Below are 19,429 nucleotides of genomic sequence, written 5' to 3'. Positions count from 1 at the left end.
TATATTTCTGCACTTTTAATGACTATATGAAATTGCAGATCACACTAAGTAACATGATTTTTGTTCCTGGGTTATAAATGTAATTTCCTTATTGGTTCGATCATCAAAACACAGGAAAAGTTTATTAAACCGCAAAAAAAAAAGTTTTTGCGGCATATCCTGCAGCACATCTTGCTGTAGGTTTTCAATGAATCTCTCATCGAATCTTAACCAATTCAACACAGTTTGTGGCAGCCACAAAAATGAAGTTTCTGGAGTGTAACAACTACTTTCAAAGTCAGTACCACACACTTATACAGGAAATGATACTTTCAAACCAGGAACAGAGTTTATTTCAAATTTTGTTACATAGTGTAATAGCAAGTCCTACTGAAATGAAAGTGTTCGGGTCCAAGCATATCATTGAGTAGGCCTGGAAAATGCTTTGGTTGGTTATATTTTGTTGGAAGTGGATAAATGTAATAGTTCAAATTCTACAGCTAAAGGGATCATACTGTGCAGGGTTGGGAATCATATGTGTGGTTGCGAAGGACAAGAATATATGTGCATGTGTCTCATGATTTCATAGGGGTTTCTTAGGCAAGGAATACATAGGGGTAGTTTTGCAAGTTCCTCCCTCTGAAATAGAGCTTATGGCACCTAGTATTACCTGGTGATTCCCCATCTAAGGCCCCTTCCACACAGCTGAATAAAATCCCACATTTTCTGTTTTGAACTGGAATATTTGGCAGTGTGGACTCAGATAACCCAGTTCTCAGATATTGTGGGATTTTCTGCCTTGATATTCTGGGTTATATGGCTGTGTGGAAGAGTCCTAGGTACTTACCTGGACTGATCCTGTTTAGCATCCAAGAACAGACAGGATCTAGTGACTTTATGGCAGAGCTCTCTGAAGATTTCATGTTGGTGGCACATTTTTAGACATCAATTCATAACACGGTAATTCAGTTATGTCAGCAAACCAAAGATTAAACCATCCCCTTATAAGAGATATGGACAGATGTATAAGTTGTTATAATGGGGGGACAGTATCTCATGAAAACCTTTCATTTCTATTTTTTATGATATAATTTATTACTTATTTCACATAGGCTCAGAGGTTTCTTATAATGTTTGCACGATGCACTTACACACTGCAGCTGACACACAAATGTATCACCACACACAGTTTGGAAAACTCTGCTTTAAGGTACAGTAGAGTCTCATTTATCCAAGATAAGCAGACCGGCAGAACTTTGGATAAGCGAAAATCTTGGATAATAAGGAGAGATTAAGAAAAACGCCTATTAAAAATAAAATTACATTATGAATTTACAAATTAAGCACCAAAACATCATAAGTAATGTTATGTAGTAATTACTGTATTTATGAATCTAGCACCAAAACATTGCAACATTTACTACAAAAACATTGACTACTAAAAGGCAGACTGCCTTGGATAATACTGAACCTTCGATAAGTGAAGCTTGGATAAGTGAGATTCTACTGTACATAGGCCCATGGGTCACATTCATTCCTCCACTTATTCATACAAACACTAACTGGGGCCGAACCTGCTGAGCTCCCAACATCAAATGGAATCTGGTGCATTTATCATATAATATAACTTTATTCTTGTATCTTGCCCCATCTCCCCAAGGGGACTCGGGGCGGCTTACATGGGTTCCAAGCCCAGCAATATACAACAAAGTACACCAACATAAAATACATTCCAATAACAACAAATAAATACATCAGAACTATAAAATCACAACATCGCATAATAAAAGCCTAGCCAGTAGCCAAGAGCAACACAATAGAGATTCAATATTGAAGCAGGGGAATAAAATTATAGTTGTGCAGTATATTAGGAGTACAAATAACATGGGCCAGTGATAAAGTGCAGAGGCTAGGATATGAGTGGAGGTAGGGACTCAGTCAGTTGTTCATCTTAATCGAAGGTGGCTTGAAAAAAATAGGTTTTCAAATCTTTTCGGAATGAGGCCAGGGTGGGAGCTAATCTAATTTCTCTCGGAAGGGAGTTCCAAAGCTGGGAGGCCCTCACCTTCGTCTCCACCCTCTGCGTTTGAGATGGTGGTGGGAGCAAGAGAAGGGCTTCCCCTGTAGATCGTAAAGTTTGTGTAGGTTCTTAATAGGAGATGCGATCACAAAGATAGACTGGACCTGTTATCCCACCCCGAGTTTCTTACTAAACGCAGCACTTTATCTATCTACCTCATACCACGGGTTTTATAATTTTCACTCCTTGCACTTTGGCCCAGTTTGCTTTCATTTAAACTTTTTGTATTTTTAATACTTTATTGTGCTACTGTTACTATTTCATTGCTTTACTGTTTTAGTTTTGTATGCATTTTATTTTGTTTTATTGTAATTGTCTTGGCTTGGCCCCATGTTAGCCACCCCGTGTCCCTTTGGGGAGATGGAGGCGGAGTACAAAAATAAAGTTATTATTTTATTTTATGACATAGCAAACGGGATAGATATGCTGGATTTCGTATCACAAAATCACAAGTCGAACACTCCCCAAGTGTCTAGGACTGTGTGATGTATTTTCGGATGATGCGCGCAGATCCCAGTAGGGTGGCCTTTTGCAGTTGGCAGATCTTAATTTTGTCAATGTCTATTGTTTCCAAATGCCAGCTGAGATCTTTTGGCACGGCACCCAGTGTGCTGATCACCTGTACTGGTTTCTGCCAGACTCTTTGAAGTTCAATCTTGAGGTCCTGATAGCGGCTGAGTTTTTCCTGTTGTTTTTCGTCAATGCGACTGTCACCTGGGATGGCTACATCAATGATCCAAACCTTTTTCTTTTCCACAACTGTGATGTCTGGTGTGTTGTGTTCCAGAACTTTGTCAGTCTGGATTTGGAAGTCCCACAGTATCTTTGCGTGCTCATTTTCCAATACTTTTGCAGGTTTGTGATCCCACCAGTTCTTTACTGCTGGGAGGTGGTACTTGAGGCATAAGTTCCAATGGCTCATTTGGGCCACATAGTTATGCCTCTGTTTGTAGTCTGTCTGTGTGATTTTCTTACAGCAGCTGAGGATATGATAAATGGTTTTGTCAGCTTCCTTGCACAGTCTGCATTTTGGGTCATCAGCTGATTTTTCAATATTATTATTATTATTTAGTACTTTATAGCTAAATCCAGCACTCTGAATTGGGATTGGAAATTTATAGGCAGCCGGTGGAGCTGTTTCAATAGGGGGGTAGACCTCTCCTTATAATTTGCTGAACCTAAATCCAGGTACAGTAGACTCTCAGGGCCTTTTCACGCAGCCATATAAACGAGAATATCAAGGCAGATAATCCACAATATCTGCTTTGAACTGGATTATCTGACATCATGCCAGGTCAACCCTGAGAAACCCCATCAGCACTTAAAGTTTGTAATCTTGGGCAAGTTTGTTCTGGATGCATCATCGGTGGGATTCAGTGTGCTCTCTGGGTGTAGGGTAAACTACAACTCCCACTATGGTGAATCAGTCCCCTCAAACCCCTCCAGTGGGTTGAGTTAGTCATGGGGGTTCAGTGTGCCAAGTTTGGTCCAGGTCTGGTGGAGGTCACAGTTTCCCTGGTTGTGGGTGAACTACAACTCCCAGAAAGGAAGGTCAGTTCCCCCCAAACGGGGGGGGGGGGGGTCATGAGTTCGAGACCCGCTCGGAGCCTATGTGTGTCTTGTCTTTATTCTATGTTCTATGCTGTAAATAAATAATAAACAAATAAATTATACCATACACTCTGTGTTGATATTAAAGCACATGAAGGCGAACATAACTTCCCGTACATCAGCTTGACTCTAGTATACTTGTGTTTCGTTTAATTTATTGTCTGTTTATTTATTTATTTATTGGCCGGTTGCTTGAGAGTCCCGGTTACGGGAGCGCCAGCTTTCTCCGAGTGTCAGTCACCCTGAGAGAAGCCCCGCCCCCGGCTCCTGCTGCGAGAAGCCCCGCCTCCCCAGGAGGCGCGCGACCCCTTCTCTTCCCTCACGGACTAGGAGGCTTTCTTGGGCGGGAAGAGGGAGGGAGTAAGACCGCGGTGGGCGGCGACGCCAACCAGCGCAATTGTTAAATGCCCTCACGCTGGCGGCAGGCCCCGCTTCTGCTCCGCAAAGGGAAGCAATGGGTCGGGCGAGCGGGCAGGCGGGGTCCTGAGCGGGGAGTCCGGCGTGGGGCAGCATGCTGGCGTCCGGCGTGGAACCCCGGCGGGTCCAGCCGCCCGCCCCGGACCCCGACCCTCAGCAGCGCTGGGCCCGGCTCTTCGACCAGCTGGACGCCAACAAGGACGGCCGCGTGGACATCAACGAGCTGCGCGAGGGCCTGGCCCGCATGGGCATGAACGCCGGGGCCCACGCCGAGCAGGTGAGTCGGGATGTGTATGTGCGGGGGGGGGGGGGGGGAGATAGAAAGGTGCCTTTTCTAGTTACAACCTGGCTCAAGAATACAGTCCTTCTTGCCTTCTTTCCTTCTTTCTCTGTCCCCAACCTCACTCCCTAATGAATTTTTTCCTTCCTTCCCTGGTTCTAATGCGGCTCCCTAATACAGTCCTTCCTTCCTTAATTCTTTCCTTCCTTTTTTCAGCTCTAACCTGGCTCCCAAATACCTTTTTTTCCTTCTTTCGTCTTTGGCCCTAACCTGGCTTTCTGGTAGAATCCGTCCTTCTTCCTTCCTTTCTTTCTTTCTTCCTTCCTTCAGCGCAAACCTGACTTTCTAATACAGTAGAGTCCCATCCAACATAAACGGGCCGGCAGAATGTTGGATAAGCGAATATGTTGGATAATAAGGAGGCACTAAGGAAAAGCCTATTAAACATCAAATTAAAGGTAAAGTAAAGGTTTTCCCCTGACGTTAAGTCCAGTCATGTCTGACTCTGGGGGTTGGTGCTCATCTCCATTTCTAAGCCGAAGAGCCGGCGTTGTCCGTAGACACCTCCAAGGTCATGTGGCTGGCATGACTGCATGGAGCGCTGTTACCTTCCCGCCAGAGCAGTACCTATTGACCTACTCACATTGGCATGTTTTTGAACTGCTAGGTTGGCAGAAGCTGGAGCTAACAGCGGCCGCTCATGCCACTCCCGGGGATTGAACCTGGGACCTTTCGGTCTCCAGCTCAGTGCTTTAACGCACTTCGCCACATCAAATTAGGTAATCATTATACAAATTAAGCACCAAAACATCATGTTATACAACAAATTTGACAGAAAAAGTAGTTCAATACGCAGTAATGCTATGTAGTAATTACTGTATTTACGAATTTAGCACCAAAATATCATGATGTATTGAAAACATTGACTACAAAAATGTGTTGGATAATCCAGAACGTTGGATAAGCGAGTGTTGGATAAGTGAGACTCTACTGTACCTACCTTCCTTCCTTGGCTATGACATGGCTTTCTAATAGAGTCTGTCCTAGGTTGTTGTATGTCTTTCGGGCTGTGTGGCCATGTTCCAGAAGTATTCTCTCCTGACGTTTCACCCACCTCTATGGCAGGCATCGTCAGAGGTTGTGAGGCATGGATAAACTGGGCAAGGAAGGAAAAATATATATCTGTGGAGAGTCCAGGGTGTGACAAGAGTTGTCAGTTGGAAGCCAGCGTTAATGTTTCAGTTAATCACCCTAATTAGCATTGGAAAGGTTTGTCTCTTGCCAGGGGGGCATCCTTTGTTAAGAGTCATTAGCCGTCCTTGGGGCTTCTCTGCCCTCAGAGTGTTGCTTCCCATCTACTGTTTCGATTTTTGAGTTTTTTAATACTGGTAGCCAGATTTTGTTCATTTTCATGGTTTCCTCCTTTCTGTTGAAGTTGTCCACATGCTTGTGGATTTCAATGGCTTCTCTGTGTAGTCTGACATGATAGTTGTTGGAATGTTCAAGCATTTCTGTGTTCTCAAATAATATACTGTGTCCAGGTTGGTTCATCAAGTGCTCTGCTATGGCTGATTTCTCTGGTTGAGTGAGTCTGCAGTGCTTTTCATGTTCTTTGACTCATGTTTGTGCACTGTGTTTGGTGGTCCCTATGTAGACTTGTCCTTCTTTCCTTCCTCTCCCCCTTCCTTCAGCTCTAACCGGGCTCCCGAATACCTTCTTTCCTTCCTTCCCTGTCTCTAATCTAGCTCGCAAATATAGTCCTTCCTTCCTTTTTGCAGCTCTAGCCTGGCTCCTTAATACTTTCCTTCCTTCCTTTATTCTTCCTTCTTTGGCTCTAACCAGGTTTTCTGATAGAGTCTGTCCTTCCTTCCGTCTGTCCGTCCTTGGCTGTAATCAGACTCCCTAATACAATCCGCCCTTCCTTCCTTTCTTCCTTCATCTCTAACCTGGCTCCTGAATAACTTCCTTCCTTCCTTTCTGTAATCCTGACTCCCTAATACAGTCTTTCCTTCCTTCCTTTCCCCCTCTTCCTTCACTTCTAACCTGTCTCCCTAATACTTATGTTCCTTCCTTCCTTTTTTCCCTTCCTTCAGCTCTAACCTGGCTCCATAATACCTTCCTTCCTTCCTTCTTTGGCTCTAATAAGGCTTTGTGATAGAGTCTTTCCTTCTTTCCTTGGCTGTTATCTGGCTCCCTAATATCTTCCTTCCTTCCTTTTTGGCTCTAACCTGGCTCTTCCTTCCTTGGTTGTAATTTGGCTCCCTAATAAATCCTTTCTTCCCTCTTTTTTCCCTTTCTTCAGCTCTAATCTGGCTCCCTAATATCTTCCTTCATTCCTTCTTTGGCTTTAACCTGGCTCTTTAATAGAGTCCTTCCTTCCATCCTTGGTTGTAATCTGGCTCCCTAATACAGTCCTTCCTTTTTCCTGCCTTCAGCTTTAAACCTGGCTCTCTTATAGAGTCCTTTCTTCCTGGCTCCCTAATACAGTCCTTCCTTCTTTCCTTTTTTTCTTTCCTCCAGCTCAAACCTGGCTCCCTAATTCCTTCCTTCCTTCCTTCCTTCCTTCCTTCCTTCCTTCCTTCCTTGGCTGTAATCTGGCTTTCTAATATAGTTCTTCCTTCCTTTTTTCCTTCTTTCATCTCTAACCTGGCTCCCAAATACCTTCCTTCCTTCTGTCCTTGGCTGTAATCTGGCTCCCTAATACAGTCCTTCCTTTCTTCCTTCATCTCTAACCTGGCTCCTGAATACCTACTTACTTTCCTTCCTTCTTTCCTTTCTTGCCAGTAATCTGCCTTCCCAATAGAGTTCTTCCTTCCTTTTTTCCTTCCTTCAGCTCAAACGTGACTCCCTAATACCTACCTTCCTTCCTTGCCTCTAACATGGCTCTCTAATAGAGTCAGTCCTTCCTTTCCCCCCCCCCCCCACACTTCCTTCAGCTCTTACTTGGTTCCCTAATACTTTCCTTCCTTCTTTCTTTGGCTTTAAGCTGGTTCTCTAATAGAGTCCTTTCTTCCTTCCTTCCGTCCTTGGCTGTAATCTAGCTCTCTAATACAGTCCTTTCTTCCTTCAACTCTAATGTGAATCTTCCATCTCCCCCACCCACCCCCCCTTCCTTCAGCTCTAACCTGGCTTCCTCCTTCCTTCCTTCCTTCCTTCCTTCCTTCCTTCCTTCCTTCCTTCTAACCTGGCTCTCTAATAGAGTCCTTCCTAGAAAGACAAATGCAAGATACTCCACTTAGGCAGAAAAAATGAAATGCAAAGATACAGAATGGGGGAAGCCTGGCTCGACAGCAGTATATGTGAAAAAGATCTTAGAGTCCTCATGGACAACAAGTTAAACATGAGCCAACAATGTCATGTGGTGGCTTAAAAAGCCAATGGGATTTTGCCCTGCATAAATAGGACTCTAGTGTCTAGATCCAGTGAAGCCCTTCTATTCTGCTTTGGTCAGACCACACCTGGAATCGCACTGTGTCCAATTCTGGGCACCACAATTGAAGGGAGATGTTGACAAGCTGGAATGTGTCCAGAGGAGGGCAACTAAAATGATCAAGGGTCTGGAGAACAAGCCCTATGAAGAGTGGCCTAAAGAGCTGGGCATGTTTAGCCTGCAGAAGAGAAGGCTGAGAGGAGACACGATGAAGGCTATGTATAAATATGTGAGGGGAACTCATAGGGAGGAAGGAGTAAGCTTGTTTTCTGCTGCCCTAGAGACTAGGATGTGGAACAACGACTTCAAATTACAGGAAAAGAAATTCCACTGGAACATTAGGAAGAACTTCCTCACTGTGAGAAATGCTCAGCAGTGGAACTCTCTGCCCTAGAGTGTGGTGGAGGCTCCTTCTTTGGAGACTTATAAGCAGAGGCTGGATGACCATCTGTCGGGGGTGCTTTGAATGTGATTTTCCTGCTCCTTGGCAGGGGGTTGGACTGAATAGCCATGAGGTCTCTTCAGACCCTATGATTCATTTCTTCCTTTCATCCTTGGCTGTAATCTGGCTCCCTAATACAGTCCTTCCTTCCCCCTTTGGCTCCAGCCAGAGTCAGAGAGGCTCAAACCTTTACCTACTTCTCTGGCTCAAACCTTGTTCCTTAATACAGTCCAGGGCCGGTTGTTACTAGGCGGCCGCTGATGCGGCCGCCTCGGGCGCTGGCCGCTAGGGGCGCTGTCGAGGCGTCGACAGCGACCCGTAGCGCCACCGACGCCTCCGGTGTTGGCGCGGGCCCGCGGGGCTTCAATCCCCGCGCCCACGCCAAACCGCGACAAGCAGCTAGGCCATTTTGCCCTTAGTCAACAAACTAAGGGCAAAAATGGCTTATCTGGCTGTGCGCACCCCCGCTTAACATTTAAAAATATCTCCGGCCGGCCCTGATACAGTCCATCCATCTTTCTTTCTCTCTCTCCCTCTCTCCAATCTGACTCACTAATACAGGCCTTTCCTCCCTCCCTCCCTCCGTGGCCTCCAATTTTTCCCGTCCTAGGTCCCTCTATGGCTTGCTTTAGGCGTTGCAGAGCCTATTCATCAGGATAGTTCGAATCCCTCCTTGCACATCAATGAAAGGGAGGTTTTGCTTCTGAGTCACCCACTTTAGCTCCCACTCGGGACCAGAAAAGCTCTTTACCACTCCTCCCGCCCCCTCCCCATCAATCCCATTCTCAGAAAAATGACCGAATAATTTAAGCCTCTGACTTAAATGCGGCACTAAGATGTTGCCACAATTATGTAGCAAGGCTCAGTAGCAAACGGTGCAATAGGTTGCATCCTTGCTGACGGCCAATTCTCTCACACCAGAAGCAACTTGCAGTTTCTCAAGCCACTCCTGACATGAAAAAAATCTCTTACCTATGGAGACCCTAAGGCAAATTTATCACAGGGGTTTGGGGCTAGATTTGAGCAAAAGAGGCTGGGAGAGTGTGACATGCCAAGGTCACTCAGAGGGGGTGCTTCATGGTTGAGCGGAGATTTGAACCTTAGTTTCAAAGTGTCCTAGTCCAGTATTCAGACCATTAAACAACACTGTCTTCTGATAGGTAGGTAGGTGCATTTTCATGGAGAAGATAATATGGAAGAGGGCACAAGAGTATTTAGATGGGGAAAAGGCCTGAACTCTGGGAAAGGATGAATTTTGGCTTACTCCAGTTGGACAAGCAGAATGTGTCCTTACAAAAATCTTCTCTTCTTTTGCACCCAAACAGCCAAAGAGCAATGCATTCACTGAGATAGCAAGATGTAGATTGTAGATATTAAATAGATTTGAACCTCGGAGATGGCTTTTAACGTCAAACATTTAACATTTTTGAGGATACCCAAGTTGAGTGACAGATGTATGTGTGGGATAACACCAGGAGTCCTAAACTGAGGGGTTGCAGGGTTATGATGCTAGACTGTCCAGGTCAGCTAATCCTGCTTTTAGACATGCTACCCAGAATAGGAGTTGTCATGAGTATAGATTTCTGTAAGAAACCTGGCATTGTATGTCTGCTGTGGAAAAAAGCAAAACAGCAAAGTGGCGCCATTGAAGAATTTACAGATTTATTATGGCATAAGCTCCTGCGAACCGGCATCCATTTCATCAAATGCGGAGAGTGTTATGCTCACTTGGCAGCTTTCTTTCTGCATGTGTGTTTATGCACATGGGAGATGGAGGGGGGATTTAAACCATGTGACCAAATGACAAAGCAAGAGGGAAAGTACCATCTGAGAAAATTCAGTAAATGTGTAAAATATCTGCCCAATTAAGTACAGTGATCATGGATGTCATGGGGTAGAGAGATTGATGCTAATCTCTGCAAATACCCAATCTCTGGGTTTTTCCGGATAGAAGTCTCATATTAAAAATGTAGTACAAGTATTCTAGCTTTTTTCCTTAAGAATTTTTTTTGTAAGAAAAAACAGGAAGGAACAAAACAATGGAAGCAAATAAACAGGAGAGCTACAATTTGATATTTTCCCCACAAAATCAATGAATGAGACAGTGCAATTGCACAATGAAAGTGTGTTCTGATACAACTGGCTGCACTTTCAGATTTCACTGAGACTCCGTTTGGTTCCAAAAACTGGCACACATCATGGATATAAGATAAGATTAGGCTGTCTCCAAACATTTCAGAAAGGAGTTATGCAACCTATAGTAGAAATTAGGGTTGTGCATTTGGGGTAAGCCTTGCCCCGTTCCATGTACCAGCTTTCTTTGAGGGCCCTGATTCATTTTTGGAAGCCTCCCAAAATTGGGAGGGTAGATATCTGTTTTTAGTTTGGGGCCCCGAAAATCAGACCGTTATGGGGGGGGGGCTTCCCACCTAGGCTCCCCTTCCCAGCTTGCACTTTAAGGAGGTTTCAAGTTATTACTTGCTGTTTCTACTCTAGAGTAAGAGGCGTTCATCTGCAGACACTGGCAGGTGCACACTTTCCAGGCTTGCCTGCATGCCACACTATACATTCACTCTCCTTGGAAGGAGAGTGCATGTATGGGGTAGGGTGCAGGCAGGCCCAGAGCATGCCTGCAGCCAGGCACATCTTACTCTAGAGTAAGAGGTGATTGGCTGCTGGCACACACATTTTCTGGGCTTGCCTAAACACCATGTCACATATGTGGTCTCCTTGGAAAGAGAATGTGTGTGTGGCATGCAGGCCTATAGCTGAGTGCTGCTTACTCTAGAGTAAAAGGTGCTTGGCTACAGGTACTGTATTAGCAGGCATGTGCACTTTCTAGGCCTGCACGCCACACACGGACATTCTTTCCAAGGCAGGGAGGCAAGTTCTGGGAGGCGCTTGGCTGCAAACGAAAGCAGGCTTTTGCGTTGAGTAGTTTTTCATGCAGTGAGGGGGCTTCCCATTTCGTGGTCCCGAAGAAACGGAAGACACAAAAGAAATGGTAAAAGCAGTAGGAACAAATTCTGAGCATAACTCTAGTAGAAAAGAGTCCTTAAACAATTGATTGTACCCCACACTAGCCTGGGGCTAGCATACCAGGTGCCTATGGATAGCATCTGAAGAGAAATAAAGGTTGGGTCCTCAAAGCTGTATAGGTGAGAACCAAGCAAAAGAAATTGAATTGTACAGACACGAAACATCACTTCTCCTAGTAGATATGATTTTTGCATGTTGTTCACAGTAAAGTTTGCTTGCCCCATCTCTTTCTAGTCTTGAAATGCCAAGCTACATGAAACTACATAGAAAGGCTTTTTGTTGTTATGTGCCTTCAAGTCATTCTTGACTTACTGTCATGGGGCTTCTGGGCAGTAATTGTTCAGATGGGGTTTGCTTTTCTTTCCTCAGAGGCCAAGAGAGTTTGATTTGCCCAAGGTTATCCCCGCCTAGGTTTTATGTCTAGGCGAGGATTCATGCCCTGGTCTCCAAAATCATATTTCAATGGTCAAACTTTTATACCACCCTGGCTCTTTATAGGAGAGCCTACAGAGTACCAAATTACTCTTATTCTGGTCCTGGGCACCCATCAAGATTGGGTCATGATACTGATAAGGAAAATACCTACTTGTGTAAGAGGCATGTCTGCGACAAACCATTACTTGGAAGAGTGAATTTCACTCTTTCACAACCCAACACCCTGCAGATGTTTTTAATTACAATACATATGAGGCTCAACCAAGGCTACTTTGGGCTGATTGGATTTGTGGTCCAGAAAACTCAGAGGACACCAGATTGCGGAAGACTTGTTTATGGTCTCTACTGGCCCGCAGGGAGGTGTGGATTTACAGACTTGGAGGTTTGGGGATATTGTTACTATTCTTAATTAAAGAATTAGCCCACCTATTGCATGTACTCATTGAACATGGGTTCATTTATGACATTGAATAGTTTTGGGGCAGTGGTTCTTATCCTTCCTAATGCCGCAACCCTTTAATACAATTCCTCATGTTGTGGTGACCCCCAAGCATAAAATTATTTCAGTTGCTATGTCATAACTGTCATTTTGCTACTGTCATGAATTGTAATGTAAATATCTGATATGCAGGCTGTATTTTCATTCACTGGGCCACATTTGGCACAAATACCCAATACGCCCAAAATTGAATACTGTTAGGGTTGGGGGGGGGGGGATTTTGCCATTTGGGAGTTGTAGTTGCTGGGATTTATAGTTCACCTACTGAATTTCACCAACAATGGAATTGAACCGAACTTGGCACACAGAACTCCCATGACTAGCAGAAAATACTGGAAGGATTTGGTGGGCCTTGACCTTGAGTTTGGGAGTTGTAATTCACCTATATCCAGAGAGCACTGTGGACTCAAAACAATGATGGATCTGGACCAAACTTGGCACGAATACTCAATATGCCCAAATGTGAGCACTGGTGGAAGTTGGGGAAAATACACTTTGACATTTGGGAGTTGTAGTTACTGAGATTTACAGTTCACCTACAATCAAAAAGCCCTTTAAACCCCACTAACGATAGAATTGGGCCAAAGGACAGGCAGAGAGATCTTCCACCTTCTCTGCCAAATATGTATTTTCTGATGGTCTTCAGCGACCCCTCTGAAGCCCCCTCGTGACCCCCCTCTAGGGCTTCCAACCCCCAGGTTGAGAAATGCTGCTCTGGGGAAACTAAAAATGCCTTGAAAATATGGTCCCAGGTTATCCAAAAAAATATTACATGAAGAGTCCTGAAACTCATACCTCACGAAATTTCCAGGCCTAATAGTCTACTTTATAATGTAATTTTAGTGTGGTGTTTAATTGATTGTAATGTTCTATTATTGTGTGATGTCAAGGTTTTAATGTGTTATTGTTTAACTTATGGTAGTTGTATTTACTGTTGGTTGCACTTTACAGCATTGAATATTTGCCGCTGTATGTTGCTAACAGCCCTGAGTCCCCATTGGGGAGATGGAGTAGAATATAAATAAAGTTTATTTTTATTTATTTATGTCATCTGTGGAGTTTCCAAAAGAGCATTATGCCTCTGTTCACCCACCCCGCTGGTGAAAGGAATCTAATTCTGGGGTTTGCTGCTGCCTTCCTTCCCCCTGTATGTCCCCAGGGCATGTTTTGTGCCATGTCCCTTTTGGAGCCATTAAAAGATCATTAGCATCCTCCAAAGGTTCTTTCAGAGTGCATTTAAACAGCACCCAAGGCAATGTGTGTGATTATTCTTCAGGTAGCTGCAGTTGAACTTGATTTAGCTCTGCTGGCAGGACAAGAGTGGGCAAAAGTCTAGCTTTGATTTTCACTCATCCAACATCTGCCAACTGAGATAATTAGATGAGAGAGGAATAGAGGTTTCCATGTAGAATTAGGCAACAGTATATTTCTTTTACTGTTCTTTTTGGTAACAGTACAGAACTCAGTTTGTGATTGTCTAACATTCACAATTCATGGTTTCCCCCCTCCCCCCAAAATTAGTGGCCTAATTTAGAGTATGCAATGCTAATTATTGTTGCTATTTTAAACTTTAGAGAAACCCTTGCTGATCTGCTACAGATTGGCTAAAGGTGTTTCTGTAGATCCAGGTCTACTTTTGGGCCAAGCTTTTTGTATACCCAGAATATAAACTATGTGTCCCACCCTCACATCCCCACCGCCAGTATTATTGAAACTCCCAGCACTCCTCACCTTTGGTTATATTGGGTAGAGCTAATAGGAGCTGTAGTCAGCTGCATCTTTGGGCACCAAAATTCTCACCTGTATGTGTAAAATGCAGTTCTGAAAATATCGTCTGGCTGCAGCTTCATCCGATTTACTTAGCAAAGCACTATAGTAAGAAATGTTGGGAGTTTCAGTACAACAGCATCTTGAAGGACATTCTTTGCTTACCATTGTGCGAAGCAATTTGAAACATTTTTCCTTTTCTTGTTTCAGTGAAAAAGTTAAGGAATGACAAAGATGTACAAAAAATATCTAACAAGGCCCTTCCATACTATAGCATTGTAATTCTCTTGTGACTACCATGGCATTGTCTTATGGGAACTTAGGGTTTGCGGTTTAGGGAAAAGCATTCAGAATCCTGAGCCAGAAGGTACCTCTAACTCCAGAGGTAAAAGGTAAAGGTTTTCCCCAACATTAAATCTAGTCGTGTCCGACTCTGTGTGATGGTGCTCATCTCCATTTCTAAGCCAAAGAGCCAGGGTTGTCCATAAACAACTCCAAGGTCATATGGCCAGCATAACTGCATAGAGTGCCTTTATCTTCCTGCCAGAGTGGTACCTATTGATCTACTCACATTTGCATGTTTTCAAACTGCTAGGTTGGCAGAAGCTGGGGCTAACAGCAGGTGTTCACTCCACTCTCCGGATTTGAACCTGCAACTTTTCAGTCCGCAAGTTCAGCAGCTCAGCACTTTAACACACTGTGCCATCGGGGGCTCCAGAAGGTACCCCTAACTGCAAATCCCAAGATGCCACAGGATGGAGCCATGGCAGTTACAGTGAAACTACAGCACTATAATTGTCTATTGTGAAAAGTCAATTTGTTGTTGTTTTGACTTTAAGTCATTTCCAACTTATCATGGGGAACTTTTACACTGAAACAGTGTGAGTTACTTAGGGCCACCCAGTGGGTTTCCATGGCTGAGCAGATAATTGAACCGTGGTTTCCAGAATTGTAGTCCAACACTCAAACCACGACATTATATTTGCTTTTGAAAAGAGCCCGTAGTACAACAAAATCTATTTATTATCTATTTATTTCATACATTTGTATCTCATCCTTCTCACTCCTAGGGGGGGACTCAGGGCAGCTTCACAACCGGCAGTCATTAGATGCCAAAACAAACAGTTATAAAAACAATTACAATTAAAACAGATAATTAAAATATCAATGATAAAAACATCATTTAAAAATTGCACAAGTCTAAGTCATATCTATTTGAGGTTTTTTTCCATGGGGGAATAGTGCAGAGCCTTCAGTGGTGACCAAAGGTTTAGTAAGGACACTTAAAGCAGTAGGAGATGTAAAAGGAGTGTCTAGTGGAGATTCTTACCTGAACTGGAACGCATTGTGTTTGAATTCACCTAGGACGTTGTAGATACACTCCCTTTAGATTAGCCTGCAATGGCTTTATTTGTTGGCTTCATACTACAGTTATCATCTGTGCATGACTGGTTTGATTGAAGAAGATGTAGACAACTAAAATATATATATATATTTACAAACATAACATAAGCCTGATGTTACAAAATGGAGGACACTGTCAGTCCAAGATTTGGAAGAGGTCTCATGGACCAATGAATCCAATCACTAGCTCTATGCAGGATCGCTAGCTAAAAGCATCCCCAGCAGGGAGCTGTCCAGCCTCTTTTTGAGGCAAAGAAGGAGACCCCACCACCATCAATTGGTTACACTCTTAAACTGCTCTAGCTGTCAAGAAATTCCTTCTAATGTTCAGTTGAAATCTACTTTTCAAAGTAGCTTTGGAGAGTAACTTCAAACCATTAGACCTGGTTCTACCTTCTAGGATAGCAGGGAACTGGCCTTTTGACAACAGTAAAGAATGATTTCCATGTTATTGTCTCCAAAGTACTGAATCTCATTCCCAGATGCCTTCCGTACCTTGGACTGGTCCCTTAACATTCAAGGTGAACTTTAAAACAAATCCACTGCCTGGTTGAGATAAAAGCTACCAGCCACCATTATCTTTAAAGCCAACTTCCCCAAGCTGATACCATCAACATTCTGTTGTATTTTGGCTCCCGTAGTCCCTCTCTATTAGTCATCTTAGATGTGGCTGATGAGAACTGAAGCCAAAACACCTGGAGGGTACTGCTTTTTGTGAGCACTGTAAAGGAATATGTATTGTCAGCCCTTCACATTTGTGGATTACACTTTTGCTGATTTAATAACTTGTGGAATTGATTAATATGTTATCTCTAGGGATCTCTAATCCCCCAGCTCAACTCTGTGATCAGTCTCTAGATAGAAATTAATTAGAATTATGCTGGATAACCTAGAGATTCCTAAAGATAACACTTCTCTGTGCACTTATAGATCTACCAGAAATGATTCTATTGGAAGTTGGTTTAAAAATATTGATTTTAATTCACAATTTTTCCCCTTTCAAGTGTGCCCTGCACCCTAACCACAATGAATATGGAGAGATAACTTCAGTTTAAAAGAGAGATGTATCTCAAGCAATACAATGGAATTCTATAATGCGTAGTCCGAGCCTGCACTGTTTTGAAGCAAAACTGCTACTTAACTATCCATAATCATTATTTTGAATTCAGTATTCAAAGCAAGTTGCCATTGGTTGCCAAGGAAACCAGCAGCTTAAAAAAGAGATTGAGAAAGGCAGCCTAATCCAACACGTTGATCAGACCAGCCTTGGTAGGCTGTGGTGTCTAGAGTAAAAGAGCTTGGTTTGTAAAATCCTTGGTCAGGATCAGAACCTAAAGCTGGAAACACAGGCACATATTCTAGAACATTTTTTCTAGGATGTACAATTTGATATCTTCTAAGCTCAAAAAGTAAGCAGTAGCTAGAGGTAAGAGATCTGTACTAGTTATAATAATAATAACTTTATTTTTGTACCCCGCCTCCATCTCCCCGAAGGAACTCAGGGCGGCTTACATATGGCACAAGGTGCCTAAAACAACGCATAAAATAAACAGACAGTACAATACAAAATAAAACCACGAGTATGTAAAACAACAGTTTGAACTCAGAACAGCGCCCAATAACCTATAGTGTCATCTGTCATAAAAACATGTAAACAAGAAGAAAGGAAAGGGAGAGTGCAAGTTGTAACTAAGGAACAAGGGAATGGGATAAAAGTGCTGTGCTGTATCATAATTGCAGACCATAGGGCTAGATACTCAAAGGCTTGTCTAAAGTTCCCTCCGGAAGGAAGATATGGTGGGGGCCTGCCTAATCTCCATGGGGAAGGGGGCCACCACCGAGAAGGCCCTCTCCCTCGTCGCCACCAACTGTGCTTGAGACGTTGGTGGGACCGTGAGAAGGGCCTCACCAACAGATCTTAACTCCCGCGCAAGTACATGGGAGGGGGATGCAGTCATGAAGATAGGCAGGGCCCAAACTGTTTAGGGCTTTATAGGTGATTATCTGCACTTTAAATTGAGACCGGAAACTTATCAACAAACGGTGGAGCTGTTTTAACAGGGGTGTCGTCCGCTCCCTTTAATTAGCTCCAGTTAGCAATCTGGTTGCTGATCTTCACACCAGTTGTAGTTTCCAGATCGTCTTCAAAGGCATCCCCATGTAGAGTGCGGTCCAGTAATCCAACTTGGATGTAACTAAGGTGTGGACCACCGTGGCCAAGTCAGACTTTTTGAGGTATGGTTGCAGCTGGCGCACAAGTTTTAACTCTGCAAAGGCCCCCCAGCCTCCGCCGATACTTAAGAATCAGGAGGACCCCCAGACTGCAGACCCACATTCTTGGGGGGAGTGTAACTCCATCGAGCACAGGTTGCCACCCTATACCCTGATCGGCCTCGTGACTGACCAGGAGGACCTCTGTCTAGTTCTGTCACTGAGGCTAATAATGCAGTCCCTAGCATGGTGACTCAGGCCCTTCCACACAGCTGTATAAAATCCACATTGAACTGGGTTACATAGCAGTATGGACTCAGATAATCCAGTTCAAAGCAGATATTGTGGATTATCTGCCTTGATATTCTGGGTTATATGGCTGTGTGGAAGGGCCCTCAGAAGAAATTATGCAGTCCTATGGGATTCTGTGGAAAGCACACACTGTCCAAAAGGCAAATAAATGGGTCCAAGAGCAAATCAATCCTAAATCTTCTTAAGCCAAAATGAGCAAACTGAAACCCTCATATTTTGTACAGTTAGCCCTACATGTTTGTAGGGGTTCTACATGAAAGTGAAATACTGCAAATAACTTTTACATTTTTCATGGCATCACTGCAGTTGGGGAGTTTTATTATTAGGACAGCTTTTGCTTGTTTGTCCTTATCAAAGTGTGCAGTTAGCATCCTGTTTCTCAATATGTCGCAAAGGGGCCTTTGCTGTGAGAAAGGGAAAGGAATGTTAATAGTGTTTATCCTCAGCATGCAGTCAGACATCTGCAGCAATGCCATTCAAGATGGGCCAAAGGCTCTGCATGCAGCTAGACTGCATGAACTGAGACACGTGCCTCAGATGATTTGAACAGTGCCAAGCTGAACTACACCTTTTTTTTTGTTTGAATGTAACTGCTTTGTAGATAATCCAGAACAGTTTTATTGTTGCTGGTGTAGTTAGTTTCTGGCTCAGGTTGCAAACAAGATGGCTAACTAGCAGATCTTCTCCATATCATTTCCAATAAATGCTCCTCCTTGTAATGTAGTGGAAGCAACAAAAAATTGTAACCTCTGGAAGGAGGCTGTCAGGCTGTGCAGGTTTCAATTGAACATCGCAAATATTTTTTTTATAGTGAAAAGGAACGGGGTTTCCTTCTCTGAACATCTTTGAACCTTGCTTTTTGAAAAAGCAGTGGGAAGCCTTTTACTTTACTCTTTTATGAGTATGCTTCTTCCCTTCCAAAAGCACAGGAGTACATGTGAAGGCTAGGACCGCACATACATACAATCGCAGTATTGGGTAACTTGTGCCTTCCCAGATTCTGTCAGGCCTTAGTGGCCATCAGTCACAGCCAACCTGCCTTAAGGTGAGAGTGAATGGGAGTTGTAGTTCACTGAAACCTTAAGGGGACATTGTAGTGGTTGTTACTGTCGTTGTCATCATTATAATCATCTTTATTGATAATCTCACCTTTCTCCCAGAGTGGGACTCAAAGCACCTTATAAATGAAAAATGATTGCAATATACAGTCAGTCCTCCACATTGGGAGTTTCACTTTTTCAGATTTGATTATTCACAGAGGTTGACCATAGAGTTGCACTGGAGGATTGCAGATTCCTAAAAAGAGCATTTCTCTAGACATTTGTAGATCCTCCAGCACAATTGTATGATCAGCTTCTGATTGAAGTGACTGGATGGCCCACAAGGTCTCTTCCAATCTTATAACTCTATGATTCTATAAAACAAAATAGAGATATAATAATGATATATAATATGAAAGTGTGACAACTTCAACCTAACAGCCTTAATTAATACATTCATTTAAATTGTTCTGTAACATGCAA

The 19,429-nt window shown here is 43.4% G+C and overlaps 1 protein-coding gene across 3 annotated transcripts in view; it reads left to right on the top strand.

Moving 5' to 3' along the window:
- The first annotated feature begins 3,956 nt into the window (after window positions 1-3,956).
- Window positions 3,957-19,429, top strand: part of LOC100557872 (mitochondrial adenyl nucleotide antiporter SLC25A23) — an 82,211-nt gene continuing 66,738 nt past the window's right edge. For 2 of the 3 annotated variants that reach the window (XR_010003210.1, XM_062971502.1), the window contains exon 1: window positions 3,957-4,364. Coding sequence is in view for 2 of the 3 variants with exons in the window: in XM_062971502.1 (XP_062827572.1) it covers window positions 4,182-4,364 (183 nt within the window). In the remaining variant the exon portion in view is untranslated. The remainder of the gene's footprint in view (window positions 4,365-19,429) is intronic. The other variant, XM_062971501.1, reaches the window with a different exon arrangement.

This window comes from Anolis carolinensis, chromosome 2 (assembly GCF_035594765.1).
Source record: "Anolis carolinensis isolate JA03-04 chromosome 2, rAnoCar3.1.pri, whole genome shotgun sequence".
In the NCBI taxonomy this organism is placed as follows: domain Eukaryota; kingdom Metazoa; phylum Chordata; class Lepidosauria; order Squamata; family Dactyloidae; genus Anolis; species Anolis carolinensis.
This window is presented reverse-complemented; position numbering and strand designations above follow the sequence as displayed.